This window comes from Neophocaena asiaeorientalis, unplaced genomic scaffold, assembly GCF_003031525.2.
Source record: "Neophocaena asiaeorientalis asiaeorientalis breed wild unplaced genomic scaffold, Neophocaena_asiaeorientalis_V1.1 scaffold490, whole genome shotgun sequence".
Classification (NCBI taxonomy): domain Eukaryota; kingdom Metazoa; phylum Chordata; class Mammalia; order Artiodactyla; family Phocoenidae; genus Neophocaena; species Neophocaena asiaeorientalis.
In genome coordinates, this window is record NW_020175079.1 from 3,022,916 (window position 1) to 3,037,810 (window position 14,895).

A 14,895-nucleotide genomic window follows, 5' to 3' on the forward strand; every position below is an offset into this window, starting at 1 on the left:
TTTTTTTGATGTGCACTCAAGTTCAGGAACCTGTGCTCAATGCTAAAAAGCCCCAGCTGCTTCCATCAGATGGTCCCACTTCACGGAGTCTGTGGGTGAGCATCTTCCCTCACATACAGGAAAAAAGTGTATAGAGACAATGGAATACTACTCAGCCATAAAAAAGAATGGAGTAATGCCATTTGCAGCAACATGGATGGACCTAGAGATTGTCATACTAAGCGAAGTAAGTCAGAGAAAGACAAATACCATGTGATATCACTTACAGGAAGAATCTAAAAAAATGATACAAATGAAATTATTTACAAAACAGAAATAGACTCACAGACTTAGAAAGCTAACTTATGGTTACCAAAGGGGAAAGGAAGGGTAGAGATAAATTAGGAGTTTGGGATTAACATATACATGGTACTGTATACAAAATAGATAAGCAACAAGGACCTACTGCATAGCACAGGGAACTATACTCAATACCTGTTATAACCTACAATGGAAAAGAATCCTGAAAAGTGTGTGTGTGTGTGTGTGTGTGTATAACTAAATTACATTGCTGTACACCTGAAAATAACATGACCTTGTAAATCAACTGTACTTCTAAATAAATAAATAAATAAAAGAAGTGTGTATTTGAGCTCACACAATAGACCTAGGCCAGTTTCAGAGCACCCAAATTAGTGTTTGAATGTGAAGTGGAGGTGAGCTGTACTTGGAATTAAGCTTATACTTTTCTGTCTTCTAGACGATCACAAATGAAAACAGCAAAGTCATAATTATATGACTAATCATCAAAGGATCAATACACAGGCTAAAAATGGGGACACTGCTAACTTTTTCATGTGACTCTGGCCATAATTTCGTTCTTTGCAGCTAGTGGTTTGCCTCAGAATGAACCGAAAGAGCATCTTGCCAACCATAAGATTAAGCAAATTCACACATAATGGACACCAGATAAATCCTTTTTAAATGGAACTAAGCTGAATCATACTCGCCATCCAGACAGTGGTGAACCTTAAAAAAAAAACAAAAAAAAGCCCTACAAACCTGTTGAGAGATAAGAATTCATTTCAAAACCCCAAATTCATTGGAATTTCACGAGATTCTGCATCTCTGAGGGGTAGAAGGAAAATCAAGGATGCAGAGGGCAAGGGCTGCATTTGTTTTGTTCCTTGAGTGAACGAGAGGTGAGGGCAGCTTGGAACAGGAGAGGGTTGCGTTAAGAAATGTGAGTGGGACCCATGCAGAGGCCATTGGCTGCTGAAAGCATCTCCTGGTTTGATGGTTTGATGGTTTCAGGAAATTACTTGCAAAGCTGGCTGGATTCACTCCAGATGGCCACAGTGGTGTGGTTTGTGAAACCATTAAAACGTAGAAAAGAGTCAAAAATATCCCTTTGGTCTTGAAGATACCAAGCCCTTATCCCCCAGTGAACAGTACAGGAAGCTCTGAGGGGCCCCAGGAGCTATCATGGGAGCCACAGAGCTGATGGGAGCAGATGGGGGCATGGCAGAGCCCACAGTCTCTTTCTCAACCTGTTTCTAATATAAAAGATTTAAGCTTTGTAGATACTTTCGGTGGTGGTGGGGTGACTATTTGATCAATTCCTCCAAGGATGGTACATAACTGGTACTGCGATGCATTGGAGAGAAATTGATTTCCCAATGCCAGGAGTGCCTTAGGGCACTGGGCTTAAATGCCTCCAGGAGCCTGACGGAGAGGACTGCAGGCTTCCAGAAACTGGGCTGAAGGTGAGATCCTGGCATAAAGCATCCAGGAAAGGTGAATCTTGGTCCCAAACTGGTGTCAGGACAAAAGGCATATCAGCTGCAGAGGCTGAAAGAACATTTGCAGTCATGGGCCATAAAGCAAGCACTGGGCATTGGGCAGAAGTTTGGGTTTTCTGTTTATCTAACTTGGAGTAGTTTGGCCTAGGCGGTGCACACACACAGCTCATTCTCAGCACTGAAGGCAAATGGGCCACGGCCAGGTGAGCAATTCCAGACCCTACTGCCTGTCTTCCATTCCACCCTCTGGAAAACCAGCTCCACACACACTGGTACCGTCAGGCTCCTGCTGGCTCTGTGTCCAGGAAACCCCACTGAGCTCCCTAATCCAGGGAGGTTACTGTTACACGCAGAGCCGGCAAGGCACCCCACTCCCAAGGAACCACCTAATGAAAGCCTCATGGAGAGACTAAGGTTGCACAGACTCAGGCTAATTCCATCTGGGCCTCGTGCCGAAGCTATGACCTCACCGTCGGGCAAACCAACAGGGACCCCAGAAAGAAAAGATCAGTATGTGGGCCAGACCTGCTGCTAATCACAGCCAGCTGGGATGCAGGGAGGCACCGCCATCTTCCTGCCGCCCCTGGATACCAGGACCAGGCTCTGTGGGCCAGGAGGCGCGGTCATCTTACAGCAAAGAATGCTAAGTTCTGGCCCAAACACTTGTGTGTGTGTGTGTGGCATTTCGCCATAAAAACCTCTGCCATTCTACAAGTTTCACGCCAAAGAGAAGCTTAATTAGGTAGGGCCAAATCTCTGCAGAGAATCCCCAGTTACAGAAGCTGGGGAGGAAGGATATAATTAGAACCTGATTTTTTTTTTTTTTTTTAACAGAACAGCCCAAAAGGCCCCATTAAGAGAAGGACACTGACAGACAATCCATCCATATCCAGAACTCAGGACCCCAGAAATTTTACTTACCAGCATCATTTGCAAAACATGTAAAAACACACACTTCAGCCTCAGCTTGGGCATTTTTCTTCCCTTAGCTCTTTTCACACTTAAGCATTTGATATGTTGCAAAAGCAATTCCTTTTGCCTACTTTGCTACATTGTTTGTACATTTGTTGTACGCTGAATCTTTTGGAGGCAACAAAAGTTTGAGGAAGCTGTGGGTTCGAACCCTGGTCCGGGAAGACCCCACATGCCGCAGAGCAGCTAAGCCCGTGCGCCACAACTACTGAGCCTGAGCTCTAGAGCCCGCCCGCCGCTAAACTGGTGAAACCTGAAGTCTCTTAAACTGTAACCCCTATATGGATATGGATGCCTGAGTCCTGACGGGCCCACTGAACAGCACCATCAACACGAGATCCCCTGGGGACTCCCGAGTCCTGGTGGAATCAGGGAGGATTTGAAAAAAAAAATAAAAATTCCCCGTGAGCCAGGGTCTGATGAATGAATATACAAAGAACAAGGATGGACTTGGACGAAGACCCTTAAATCTCAGAGGAGTGACTCTCCCACGATAGCCCCAGATCATTTGGACTAAACGTTGCTAATTCCATTTGCTTTTAGTCCAGTGGACCATGTTTTATTTTACAAGTTGTGGGAGAGTTTCTTTTAAGGAAGAAACTCTTTTTTTTCTTTTTTCTGGAAATGTATCTCTGAAGTGATGATGGGAATTCATGGACATATACAACATGTGCTTTGCTCCAGGTTGTCAGAAATACCTCTACATACAAAGCAAGGTCGATTCAGGCCTGCAAAGACCCAGTGAGTCACAATCCATCAAGGCTGTAAGGACAGGGTTGGCACTCCACATACAACTGAACATCGCTGATAAAATATCTCTTTCCTGAACCAGCAAATAAATGCCCACAGCTGCACTTGGTGGTTGGCACTGGGGTCCATTCACCATACGGTCACACTTATTATCATCCTTCCAACAAATCCAGCAGGATAACAGGACACAGCCATGTTCTTGCAATTAGTCTGCAGGCCAAGCAAACACCTCCCTACCAGGGTCTTCATCTGTCTCTCCCAAAGACATCCTGCCCCTCTCCTATATTTCCTTCTACTTGGTCTCTACTTCATGAGTATACCCAAGAGTCCCCAAAGCCCACCACTTTGAACCCTTTACACCTGGAATCAAGCTGCTTTTCAGAGGGGGGAGAGTGTGTGTTGAAAACAACAAAATAAGAAGGCTCCTTCCTGGACCTTCAGCCAAGGCAGGAAGGTCACAGCCAGTTTTAGAGCAGGAAAGAATCTTAAGGATCATCAAATGCCGTCATTTTTCAGAACTGTTTAGATACAGTGAACCCCTTTTCCTCAATGTGATTGTATGTAGAAACCCAGTATGTAAGACAGAGAAAAGAAGCTGTTATAGCCAAATGATGGAATATGATTTGGCCATAAAAAGCAACGAAGTAGTGATACATGCCACAATATGGATGAACCCTACAAATATTACCCTAAGTGAAAGAAGCCCGTCACAAAGGACTGTTATTACATGATCCCATTTATATGAAACAGCCAGAAGAGGTCAGTCCATAGAGACAGAAAGTAGATGAGTGGTTGCCTAGGACTTGGTGGGGGATAGAGGGATTGGGAGGTGATGAATAAGAGGTACAGGGTTTCTCTTTGGATGGTGAAAATGTTCTAAAATTGATTATGCCATTGGTTGCACAAATCTGTGAATACACTCAAAGCCATTGAATTGTATAAGTTACATGGGTGAATTTCATGGTGTGTGAATTCTGTCTCAACAAAGCTGTTCTGAAAGCAAAACAAAACCCTTCTCAGTGCTCCACCAGCCAGGCCCCCTTCCTCACCCTGCTCCCTCTAGAGGCCCCAGAACCACTTCTGCAGACCCCTAGAGGTCTACGGAGTGTGGTTTGAAAAACCCTGATCTAGTTCAAGTTTCCACTCCTCAAAGGTAAACCAAGACATGAATCAAAGTCTTTCGACTCCAAGTGCAAGGGCCCTTAAACCCAAGATCTCCCTGATGAGTCCAGGCTCATTCCAGTGGGGGGACGCTGCAGGCCCGGGTCTCACCGTCCATGTCCAGGCGCTGCATTATGATGGCCAGTTCCACCTCACTCGGCATGTACCCCAACGAGCGCATGGCCATTCCCAGCTCCTGCTTGGAGATGAAGCCATTGCCGTCTCGGTCCAGAACCCGAAAGGCCTCTCGGATCTCTACAAGGGGAAAGCAAAGAAAGTCCAATGTCACAAGGTGTGGTCTACTGCATTGAAATGGTTGGCGATTGTTGGAAACTTCTAGCTGCTTTACAAATAGTGATGTGTCAAAACCCTTTAATCTGATAAAAAGGGTGGTCAAAAGAGGAACAAAAGAAAGGAAGAAAAAAAAGAGGGAGAGAAAAGGAGATGGGAGTAAAGGAAAGGGAGAGAAGAGGGATAAAAACAGAAGAACAGCTTTGGAAGGAGGAGATAACTGGCCCTGAGCATCTAACACACAGTAGCCGGTAAACAATTAAACGGTGGTCCCAGCTGGGAACTGTGTTAGCCGACACTTTCCCAACAAGGATGACGATTAGGTTTCAGCGGTGAGAAGACAGTTACTAGCTTGGACCGTCAGGAGGAAAGAGAATGAGATTCCCCTTTGCAGACTTACATTTCAGCTCCCTGCTGCCGCAGGAGCTGTGCCGAAAGCTTTCTCAACCTCCTAGGAGGACAGGAGTTAAGTACCCTGCTGGTTTTATTTCATTCCTCTAATTTACAGCTGTTTTACGGCCATAAACAACCTCAGATCAATAAGAGTGTCATTAAGAGCCCCAGAGCCACCTTTAATCACATTCTCTGGGGCTGGCAGAGAATTTGACTCTGCCATCAAGAAGGCCATTTCACCCAGCAGGGAAACTCCCATCCTCTTACCCCAACCAGAGCTGCTCTGCTTTCCACCCAGAGTGCCTCCCTCCGGAGCCCCACCTCTGCCGCCGCCTGTTCGTCCTGGGTCGGCTGAGCATTTCCTAACACATCACACCCCTGCGAGGTAGGTCATGGGAATTCGATTGGAGATCACAGTCTGCGGATGAGAGGTACATCAATTGTCTCTGAGCTCCAGACAGCTTTGATTTGTCATCAATAAACCCAGTGTGAGCCCAGCTACAGCAGCTGCCAGTATTCATCAGGCCATTCAACAAGCAGCGGCTGCCTATACCTAAGGAACACGGGAGTTAGGACTGCAGAGAAATCTGCCGGACATCGCGGTTCCCCTCCAGAGCCCCTCACTCCAGGTGGGAAGATAAGATCCAGGCAGAAATTTGAAAGAACTCTTCAAACTAATGCAAGATGCTGGCCCTAACCATTTACAGTCATCCCTTGGTATCGGCAGGGCAGCTGGCCCTCGAATCCATGGGTTCAGCATCCATGAAGGGTCAACTGTAATTACCACTTCTCTCAATATCTGACTATCCTCCCAGCAAACACATTGAACCCTTACCCGAGCAGGCTTTCCCTTTCCTATTTGTATTAATTCCCTGGGGCTGCTCTAATCAATCACACAAACGTGGTGGCTTAAATAACAGAAAGTTATTGTCTCACAGTCTGGAGGCCAAAACTCTCAAATCAGTATCACTGGGCCAAAATCAAGGTGGGGACAGACCCGTACTCCTCCAGAGGATCCAAGGAAGATTCTTTTCCTGCCTCTTCCTACAAGCTTACTTCCTTGGCGTGTGGCCGCATCACTCCAATAGCTAGCTGCTCTGTGATCACATCACCTTCTCGTCTTCCGTCTGTGATGTCCCTCTGCCTCCCACTTACAAGGACACTTGCGATTGCATTTAGGGACCACCGTATAATCCAGGATAATCTCCCCATCCCAGGATTCTTAATTTCAAGTCATCTGCAAAGACCCTTTTTCCAAGGTGACATTTACAAGTTCCAGGGATGGGCATCTGATACCTTTGGGGGTTGTTTTTCAGCCCTCTACACTCTACCATCAAGTGCTTCCACCTGAAATACCTTGCAATCCTCTTTACCTGCCCAAATCATATCGGTCCTCCAAGACCAAGATGAGGGCAGCATATTTCACAAAAACACCTTCGCTCACCACAGCCAAGTTCCCTCACTGCCGACTGTCCAGCAGGTCATTTACTCCTCCCACGTGACACCTCGCACGTGCCAACTAGAAATAGGATGAAATCATGGTGCAGAAATCACGGCTTCTCGGAGCTGCAAGCTCCTCGTACATTTCATTCACAGCGGTATGTTCCCACCTACGCTCTGAAGGAGGCGCTAGACGGACAGCTGTTCAATGGACGATGGGTCTGAACAAATAAGCATCAGATATTAGCAGCAGATTCATTATCATCGGTGCTAATTCAGCGCTCTGAATGCGCCACGTGAATAAATGTGTGCTCCGGCAGAGGGAGGCAGCCTGGGAGCCAAGACCCTGGGCTCCCAGCCAGGCATGTTAGCTAATTAGGTCTGCGGCCAAATACTGAGGCCTCGGTTTGTTCACGTGTAAATGAGCTGGGTTGGCCAAGAGAATCCTTAAGGTCCTTTGAGCCCCTTTCTAAGGATCTGTGCACATCGTTAAAGTGTTAAGAGAAGAACAGGAAGCCTGTGTTCTCTTTCACACCCTATTGATCTGCTGTTCAAACACCCCTCTTTTTTCCATTGATGATATAGAAAACATTTTAGCCCTTTCCAAATTCTGAATTAAGAGGTTTGTCTGCATTTTGAGAATTTTCTCATCAATGCAACATGCCCAAGATTACCTAAAGCGGCCATATGTTTTCCTACCAGGTGCCAGGTGGCCCTAAAAGAGCTTAGAGCCACGGCTCAGCTTGAGATCACGTCACACAGTGCTCAAGGACACTGGGGCAGAGACCACGCCTCACTCAGCCCACGTCTCGACGCCAAGGGCAGGAGGATACAGAGGGAGGTCTCCTGAGACGGGAGTCAGCCTACAAGGAAGTCCATCTAGCTCTGCCCTGCGACCAGGGCAGGCCTCTCCCTCAGCCTCAATGTCCCCATCTGAAAACTGGGTTAGGTTGGATCTCCTTCCAGCCTCTATGATAGGGTTTTGTACATCAGGGCTGACACAAACTGTGCAACAGTAGAAAATGTCAGATGATGACAAGGGCCCTGCCTGGGGTCCCAGAAGAGGCTGGGGTCCCAGGTGGGCCAGCCTGGTGGTCAGCTTCAGGCTGAGCCCTGCCCCTTTTTCTCTGGACCACTTCTCTCCTGAGGTACCATCTCCTCTTCCCATTCCTCTGACTCAATCCTGAACTCTCTGGGCTGATGGTATCACTCCGAAGGACGGTCCCCTTCTGTTGACAGGGCCTGGCCTCACTCCTGTGGTCCCCTGCATGCCCTAGGTCTTACCGGTGAAAGAGCCTGTATCCTTACACTGGTCACTCCAGAGAGGCCTGGTTGGGGATGTTTGAGAACTTGACCTGGAAATGAGGGCCTTGGTGGGTATGCCTCCTGATCCCCACCTTGCTGCCTGGGTTATGCCTAGGGTTGCCTCACCCCTGGGCTACTGGATTTGGTAAATCAGACCTCAGACAGGGGTCTCCTCAGAACTGCCCTGCTTGAAGGAACATGCTCCCTTGAGGCCTCAAACCCCCATGGTTTACCTGTCTGCAGTCTCCAGGCTGGCCCTACTGTAGCCCAGGACAGGATGGGCAGGTACATCTCAGCTCTGAGTTCTGTTTTCTATGGCCCCCAAGTAAGTGGGACAAAGCCACTCTTCTCTGTTTGCAAAGAATATCTGCTCCCAGGGGGACTTCCCTGCCAGTCTAGTGGTTAAGACTCCACACTTCCAGTGCAGGGGGCGTGGGTTCGATCCCTGGTCGGGGAACTAAGATCCCATATGCCGTGCAGCACAGCCAGAAAAAAAAGCTGGAGCTCTGGAAAAAAAAATCATTAAAATTGATAACTCTTAAAAAAAAAAAAAGAAACTATCAGTAAATTATTAAAAAAAAAAAAAGAATATCTGCTCCTGTGTGTGTGTGATGTGCGGGGAGGGGGGAGGGTCTGTGTGTCTGTATCTGCAGAGGCAGACAGAGCTCACTAACTTCGTTTTCTTTCAAAGTAGCAGAGAGGAGGGGAAAAAAAGTACAAAACTAGAAATCCATAATGGGAGCCTCTAGAGATTTCATCTTTCCAGGGTAAGGAAAGCCCAGGAAACAAGACGCTTATTAGAAGGAAATGGGTCTTGCAGCCTGAGACACGTGACGTGTGCCTGATTTTATTTTTAATAGCAGAACAGGGTGTGAGAAATATGCCCATAGAACAGCGGAGACATGGGAGCAGGCCGGATCCCTCTGCCTCTGGCTACACGCAGCCTGGGCACAGCACGAAGGGGCTCTGGCCACTTTCCACATCCTCGGGAAGTGGAGACCACAGATCAAGTTTTTGGGAACAACTCAGTAACGTGGTGTGCTTTCCACTGGAATGTATACCCTCTTTAGGTGAAAGTCCCTTGTGCTTCGGAGTGATATAAGCATGCTGTGCTTTCGGTCTTTGATTCAATCTCAGCCTCACGAAGCACGTGCATACCAGGCACCAGCACGGCCGGCTCCGCCCTCTCCAAGGTGACTTCGTGGACCACAGAGGGGCATCCATGATGCTCATGGAGCCTGTCCAACTGTCATTGTGCGGAATATGAAAGGAAACGCGGTAAGACACATCTTCTGGAAAAAAAGGAATCCACTCTCTGCCTGTGGAATCTCCCAGAAGCAAAGTCTACATTCCCACAGGGACCTGGGCCTCTCCTCCCTGGAGTGAGGTTGATGTCCTGGAGCAAAGCAAGGCCTGGGATAGAAATGATCCTGTTTTAGAGACAAGAGATGTGCTGCTCATTATGCCAGCAAGTCTATTTTCTCGAAAATACCTGCAGCCACCACCGGTACCCCCTGCATCTGGACCCAGTGCCCTCTGAGAACCATGCTTTGGTTCTGTGATGCTCCCTATGTCAGAGCCAATTCAGGCAGGAGCGACGGCAGAGGTGCGGCGATCATGCAGAACAGACTCATCAATCAGGCCACCCCAGCAGAGTGTGTATCAGATGAAACCCAGACACCAGGCAGAGTCAATATTCATTGGCGAATGTTCTAGCTCTGAAGAATCAGCTGAAATTCATTGTGCTAACTGGCAAACTCAAATTAGTAACGAAGAACAATTTTTCCTATCTCAATCCCCGCTAGCTGTGAAATCTGTTTATTCTCCACAAAAAGGTATGTTTGGGAAGCATATGGGATTTTAACCACAAAATGTGAGGGCTCTATGAATGAACAAGATGCTTTCTGTTGATAAATGCCATTGAGAAACTGCAAAACTGGAGAGAGACGCAGCTCAGCAAGGCTAGGCCAGGCAATTATTAAATACCAACACAAACGCACCAGAAAATATAAGACACAAGTCTGGAGGTCTTTATTCGGGAGAAATAATAGAACGGGGGCTGAGCTAATGACAAAAGATTTAGAAAAGTTTCCTCCTTCTCTATGAAAGACAAAAAATGAATACGTAGAGCTGATTAATACAGCCATTCACTCACTGAAGAGTTGCTGCTTATTTATTATATGCCAGAGGCGATGCTAAGATAGAAAGGTAGCCAAAAAAACTTTCCAGGCTCTGAGAAGTTTACGTTCCAGTTGGAGAGACAGAGGGGTGACCAGATACTCGTAACAGAGAACAACAAGCACAGTAATACAAGTCTACACAAATCTCATGGAAGTCCTTCCTTAGGACAAAGACACAGTTCTGTGAAAGGGTTACAATTGGATCTTTTGAATCTTAAGGCCTCGGAGAGAAGGGAAAGGAGGCTGAGTGGAGAAAGCGCACCAAGATGGGCGTGTTGAACGCATTGGCTGCATGGTGGGTGTAGAAACATCTAGAGATGAGGGTGGAGAAGTGTGCTAGGGCAAGATTGAAAGAGACTTCGAAGCCACCTGAGCTTTAACCTGCAGGCCAGGTGTTGGCAAACGATGGTCTGTGGCCAAATCTGGCCCACCACCTTTTGTGTTGATAAAGTTTTATTGGAACACAGCCACGCCCATTCATTGACAAATGGTTGCCCATTTTCAGCTGCTCTTGGACCACACAATAAGAACTGAGTCATTGTGACGGGGACAGTTTGGCTCACCAAGCCTAAAATAGTTATACTTTGGCTTTTTAAAGTTTGTGAACCCCTGCTGTAGGCCACAGGGAGCCCTTAATCGTTTTAAATTTCTTAAAAAGAGGGAGAGAGAGAAAGGATCAGATTGGTTCTTAAACTGAGGGCTCTGGCATCAGGGTGGTGAAGACTAGAGTGACAAGGGATGAGAAGCAGAGCCCTCACCTGGAGACGAAGGGGAGATAAGGGGCCCAGAGCTACCTCCAGAGCTGCTGGGAGGGGGACCAAGAGACTTCTGAGCGGTCCAGGGCTCAGGTGTCCCGGGTTTAGGGGAGGGACGATTTGAGGATGATGCTGAGGTTTCTAGTTTGCCTGATGGGGTGAGCAGTGATGATATTAACTGAGAGCAAATTCAGAAAGAAGCACAGGATTTCAGGGAGGGAGGGAGGGGACGTGGTATTTTGGCCACGCGGAGTCCAGGGCTCTGAGAGATACCCAAGCAGTCAGGCCTGGTGAATACATGGAAATACACGACTAGCCTTTGAAGACATTGATACTGAAAATACAGTGAGGATGGAAAATGGGAATAGAATGACCATAATTGCATACGAGATGCTGGTTCAATCCCGGTGTGAATGAGTTCCAATTTAATTATAATCTGTTGGTCTGCAAATACAACTAATTGGTTTCAGTAATTAGGGAACACAGAGGTGAGAGCTCAGACAGCAAGGGAGGTGGGGCCCTGAAGGAGGAAGGAAGACTGCTGGGAGAAGGCAGGGATGCAGTGGGAACTCGGAAGTGTCCCGCATTTAATAGAGTTGTGGCCACACAGATGGGGGCGACCGTTGGGGTTACGATGCTGCTTTGTATCATATACTTTCTAACCTGGCTTTTTTTTCTTGGTACGTTTTCAAAAGGGTTAAAGGATCCTCACTCCTAGGTTATTTGCTATTTGAGATGTGATTACATCCATTGCAATAAATGCTCACTAACTGACTGTCCCTCCCTGAGAGCATAACAGTAGCTGTGATCTACGGTTAGAACCCAGGGTTGAGCAGGGCTCCTGCAGGTTCCCTGGCCCCAGGCTCACCGTGAGCCCCTGTTAACCCTGGGGGCAGGCAAGAGGCCGTGTTGAAAAAATAATTCAAAGGCCCTGTGCTCAAGGCTGGTGGGACAGTGATTCAAGGTTCATACTGTGGATCTCTGGTGTTACCACGCTCCTGGCCTTTTTCCTTACCTATTGCCTCAAATGATACCTTGAATTCAAAAATAACGCCAACTCCTTCCCTAGCTAGCATTCAGAAAGAAAAGCATGTCAGTAACTTATTAGGTAGAGAAATTACACGGACGAAGTAGCCCAGGTCATGAAAAATAATCATTCTCTCCTAATGTAGGGTGGCACCAGGTGGTCAGAAAGCCAGGGGCATTTCTCAGGGTTTAGGAGCTAAAACAGAGTTTATCTGTCCCCAAAGTTTACACCTCCACAGATGAAGCTGAATTGATTTTAGCATACCAGGTCCGTTAAAGCTATTGGAAAATTCCCCAACAGCAAAAGAACAAAGCAAATGAGAACTGAAACTCACAATGAAAGCCCATCTGGGCCACGGGCACCCAGTGATGGACTGAACGCTCCATAGGGCTGAAAGGAGAACCATTAAAATGATTTGAATATGGATGAGAGTGATCATCGCTGGAGGGTCTCTCTACTGAAAAACAGGGTGATGGGCAAAGAGAAAGGAAGAGCACATCTATCAAGACTGCAGTTTTCTTTGTCTTGAGAGGTTCTGGACTTGACCTCTGGGAATGGGGACAACCCCCTCAAAAGACCAGAGCTAGACCTACAGGGGAATGCTACATTTTTCAGTTTATACATTAGTTGATGCTTCTAATGAAAAATGCCCCCAAAATGTATAAAGAAAAAAATTATCTATAATTCACTGGTCAGCAATAACCACTGTTAACATATTAGGGCATTTTATTCCAAACTTTTTTTAAGTACAGATATTCCTCAACTGGGCTCATGCTCTCTCTATAGCTTTATATCATTGTTTTTTTCATTTAACACACTATCATTTCAATCTTCCATATTGTTAGCTAGGCTTTAAAACATCATTTTCGATGGTTACGTAGTATCTCATTAAATCACGACAGCCAAATTGATGTCACCAAACTCCTAGTGTGGGACATTTAGATCAGTTCTGATTTTAAATAATACCACAATGTAAATCTTTGTACATAAATTTTCATGTCTTTTGATGATCACCTCCTTAAGATGATATCTTAGGAACACAAGTATTGGGTCGAAGGGCAGTTTTTTTTTTTTTACAGTGCTTAACATATATTGCCAAGTTGTCCTCTATGACCCGTTTCTACTCACATCACTTCTGAGACCAAATGTATGGGGTTTTTTTCCCACACCAACTAATTCTCCAGCTCTCTGGATGCCAATAAGCTGGTGTCCAGTGATTTAACCCAGTTCTGACACTAACTACTCAGAGTGAGTGCAGACCCCAAAGGGGAAGTCCCACAAAACTGTCCTCACTTCAGACGCCAGCCACTAGTCTAGGCCACGTGGACTTGTGACCAACCAGCTATGAAGTCAAGGGTTCCCACAACTCCTCTTCAGATTCGATAATTTGCTAGAATAGCTCACAGAATTCAGGAAAGCTCTTTACTTACATTGACTGGTTCATTATAAAGGGTAGAACTCAGGAAGAGCCAAATGGAGGAAACGCATAGGGCCAGGTATGGGGGCAGGGTATGGTTTGCACAGAGCTTCCATATTCTTTCTGGACACCACCCTCCCAGCACCTCCATGTAGTCACCAATCTGGAAGCTCTCCAAACCCCATCATTTAGGGGTTTTAATGAAGGTTCCATTATGTAAGCCTGGCTGTTTGAATCATTGGCTATTGACAACAGAACTCAATCTCCAGCCCCTCTCCTCTCCCTGGAAGTCACTGGATGGGGCTAAAAGTTCCAACCTTCTAATCATGCTTTGGTCTTTCTGGTCACCAGCCCCCATCCTAAAGCTATCTAAGGACACCAGCCACCAGTCATCTCATTAGCATACAAAAGACACTCTCATCACTCCAGAGGTTCCTAGGGTTTCAGAAGTTTGGGGCAGGAGCCAGGGAAGAAGACCAACCATATATATTTCTTTTTTTTGTGGTACGTGGGCCTCTCACTGTTGTGGCCTCTCCCGTTGTGGAGCACAGGCTCCGGACGCGCAGGCTCAGCGGCCATGGCTCACGGGCCCAGCCACTCCGTGGCATGTGGGATCTTCCTGGACCGGGGCACGAACCCGTGTCCCCTGCATCGGCAGGCGGACTCTCAACCACTGCGCCACCAGGGAAGCCCCATATATATTTCTTATACAATATCACACTCTCCAAAGAGGCAGTATCAGTTATCAGGGTCCTCCATTTTGCATCATTTTTATGCACAGAAACCCAATCTCCTCTGAGATGTACCTTTCATCTAGCTATGCCGAAGTTCAAGATCCAGGTGATTACAAAGGGAGGCTTCAAGGAAGAGGAGGCGATTCAGATATTGCCTGAAAAAGACCTGCAGGGTAAGCGCAGGACCCTGGGTGGATCTCACACTCAGCACGGGACCAGGCCCAAAGGAGGTGCCCAGGAAACACCCACACTCATGGCTGAGATGAGGAAACCGAGGCTCAGAGAGGGGAAAGGGGCTCCCCTAACATGGGAGGAGGAGGGATGAGAGGGGAGAGACCCACCCTCCTGAGTCCAGACCAGGACTGCTTCCAGGGCAGGATGCTGGGTAGTTCTTCCTAAGAGGAGATGGACCATCTCCCACAGTCCAGCTGACTAGCCAGCATCCTGGGGACAAACCTGGTGCTTCTCCCCAGAAGGAGTCATTTGTCACATGGCAACAAGCACCTTCTCAGGGAAATAGCCCAAGGCAGAAAACAGGCATCGCACCATTTGGCACGTAAGGCAATACTGCATGGATCTGCAAGCAGCAAACTGAGTGGAATTTATCTGTGAGCATGGTGATAATCAATACAATTAATTTTTCATAAAGTCACACTGCTCCTAAGCTGAATATCCTGAGATAGAGAAAA

The 14,895-nt window shown here is 47.0% G+C and overlaps 1 protein-coding gene across 2 annotated transcripts in view; it reads right to left on the minus strand.

Annotated features, from left to right (window-relative positions):
- The window catches only part of CALN1 (calneuron 1), a 457,364-nt gene that overhangs the window by 217,924 nt on the left and 224,545 nt on the right, over positions 1 to 14,895 (minus strand). For both annotated transcript variants that reach the window (XM_024764136.1, XM_024764135.1), the window contains one exon: positions 4,776 to 4,919. In XM_024764136.1, coding sequence (XP_024619904.1) covers positions 4,776 to 4,919 — 144 coding nt within the window. The remainder of the gene's footprint in view (positions 1 to 4,775; positions 4,920 to 14,895) is intronic.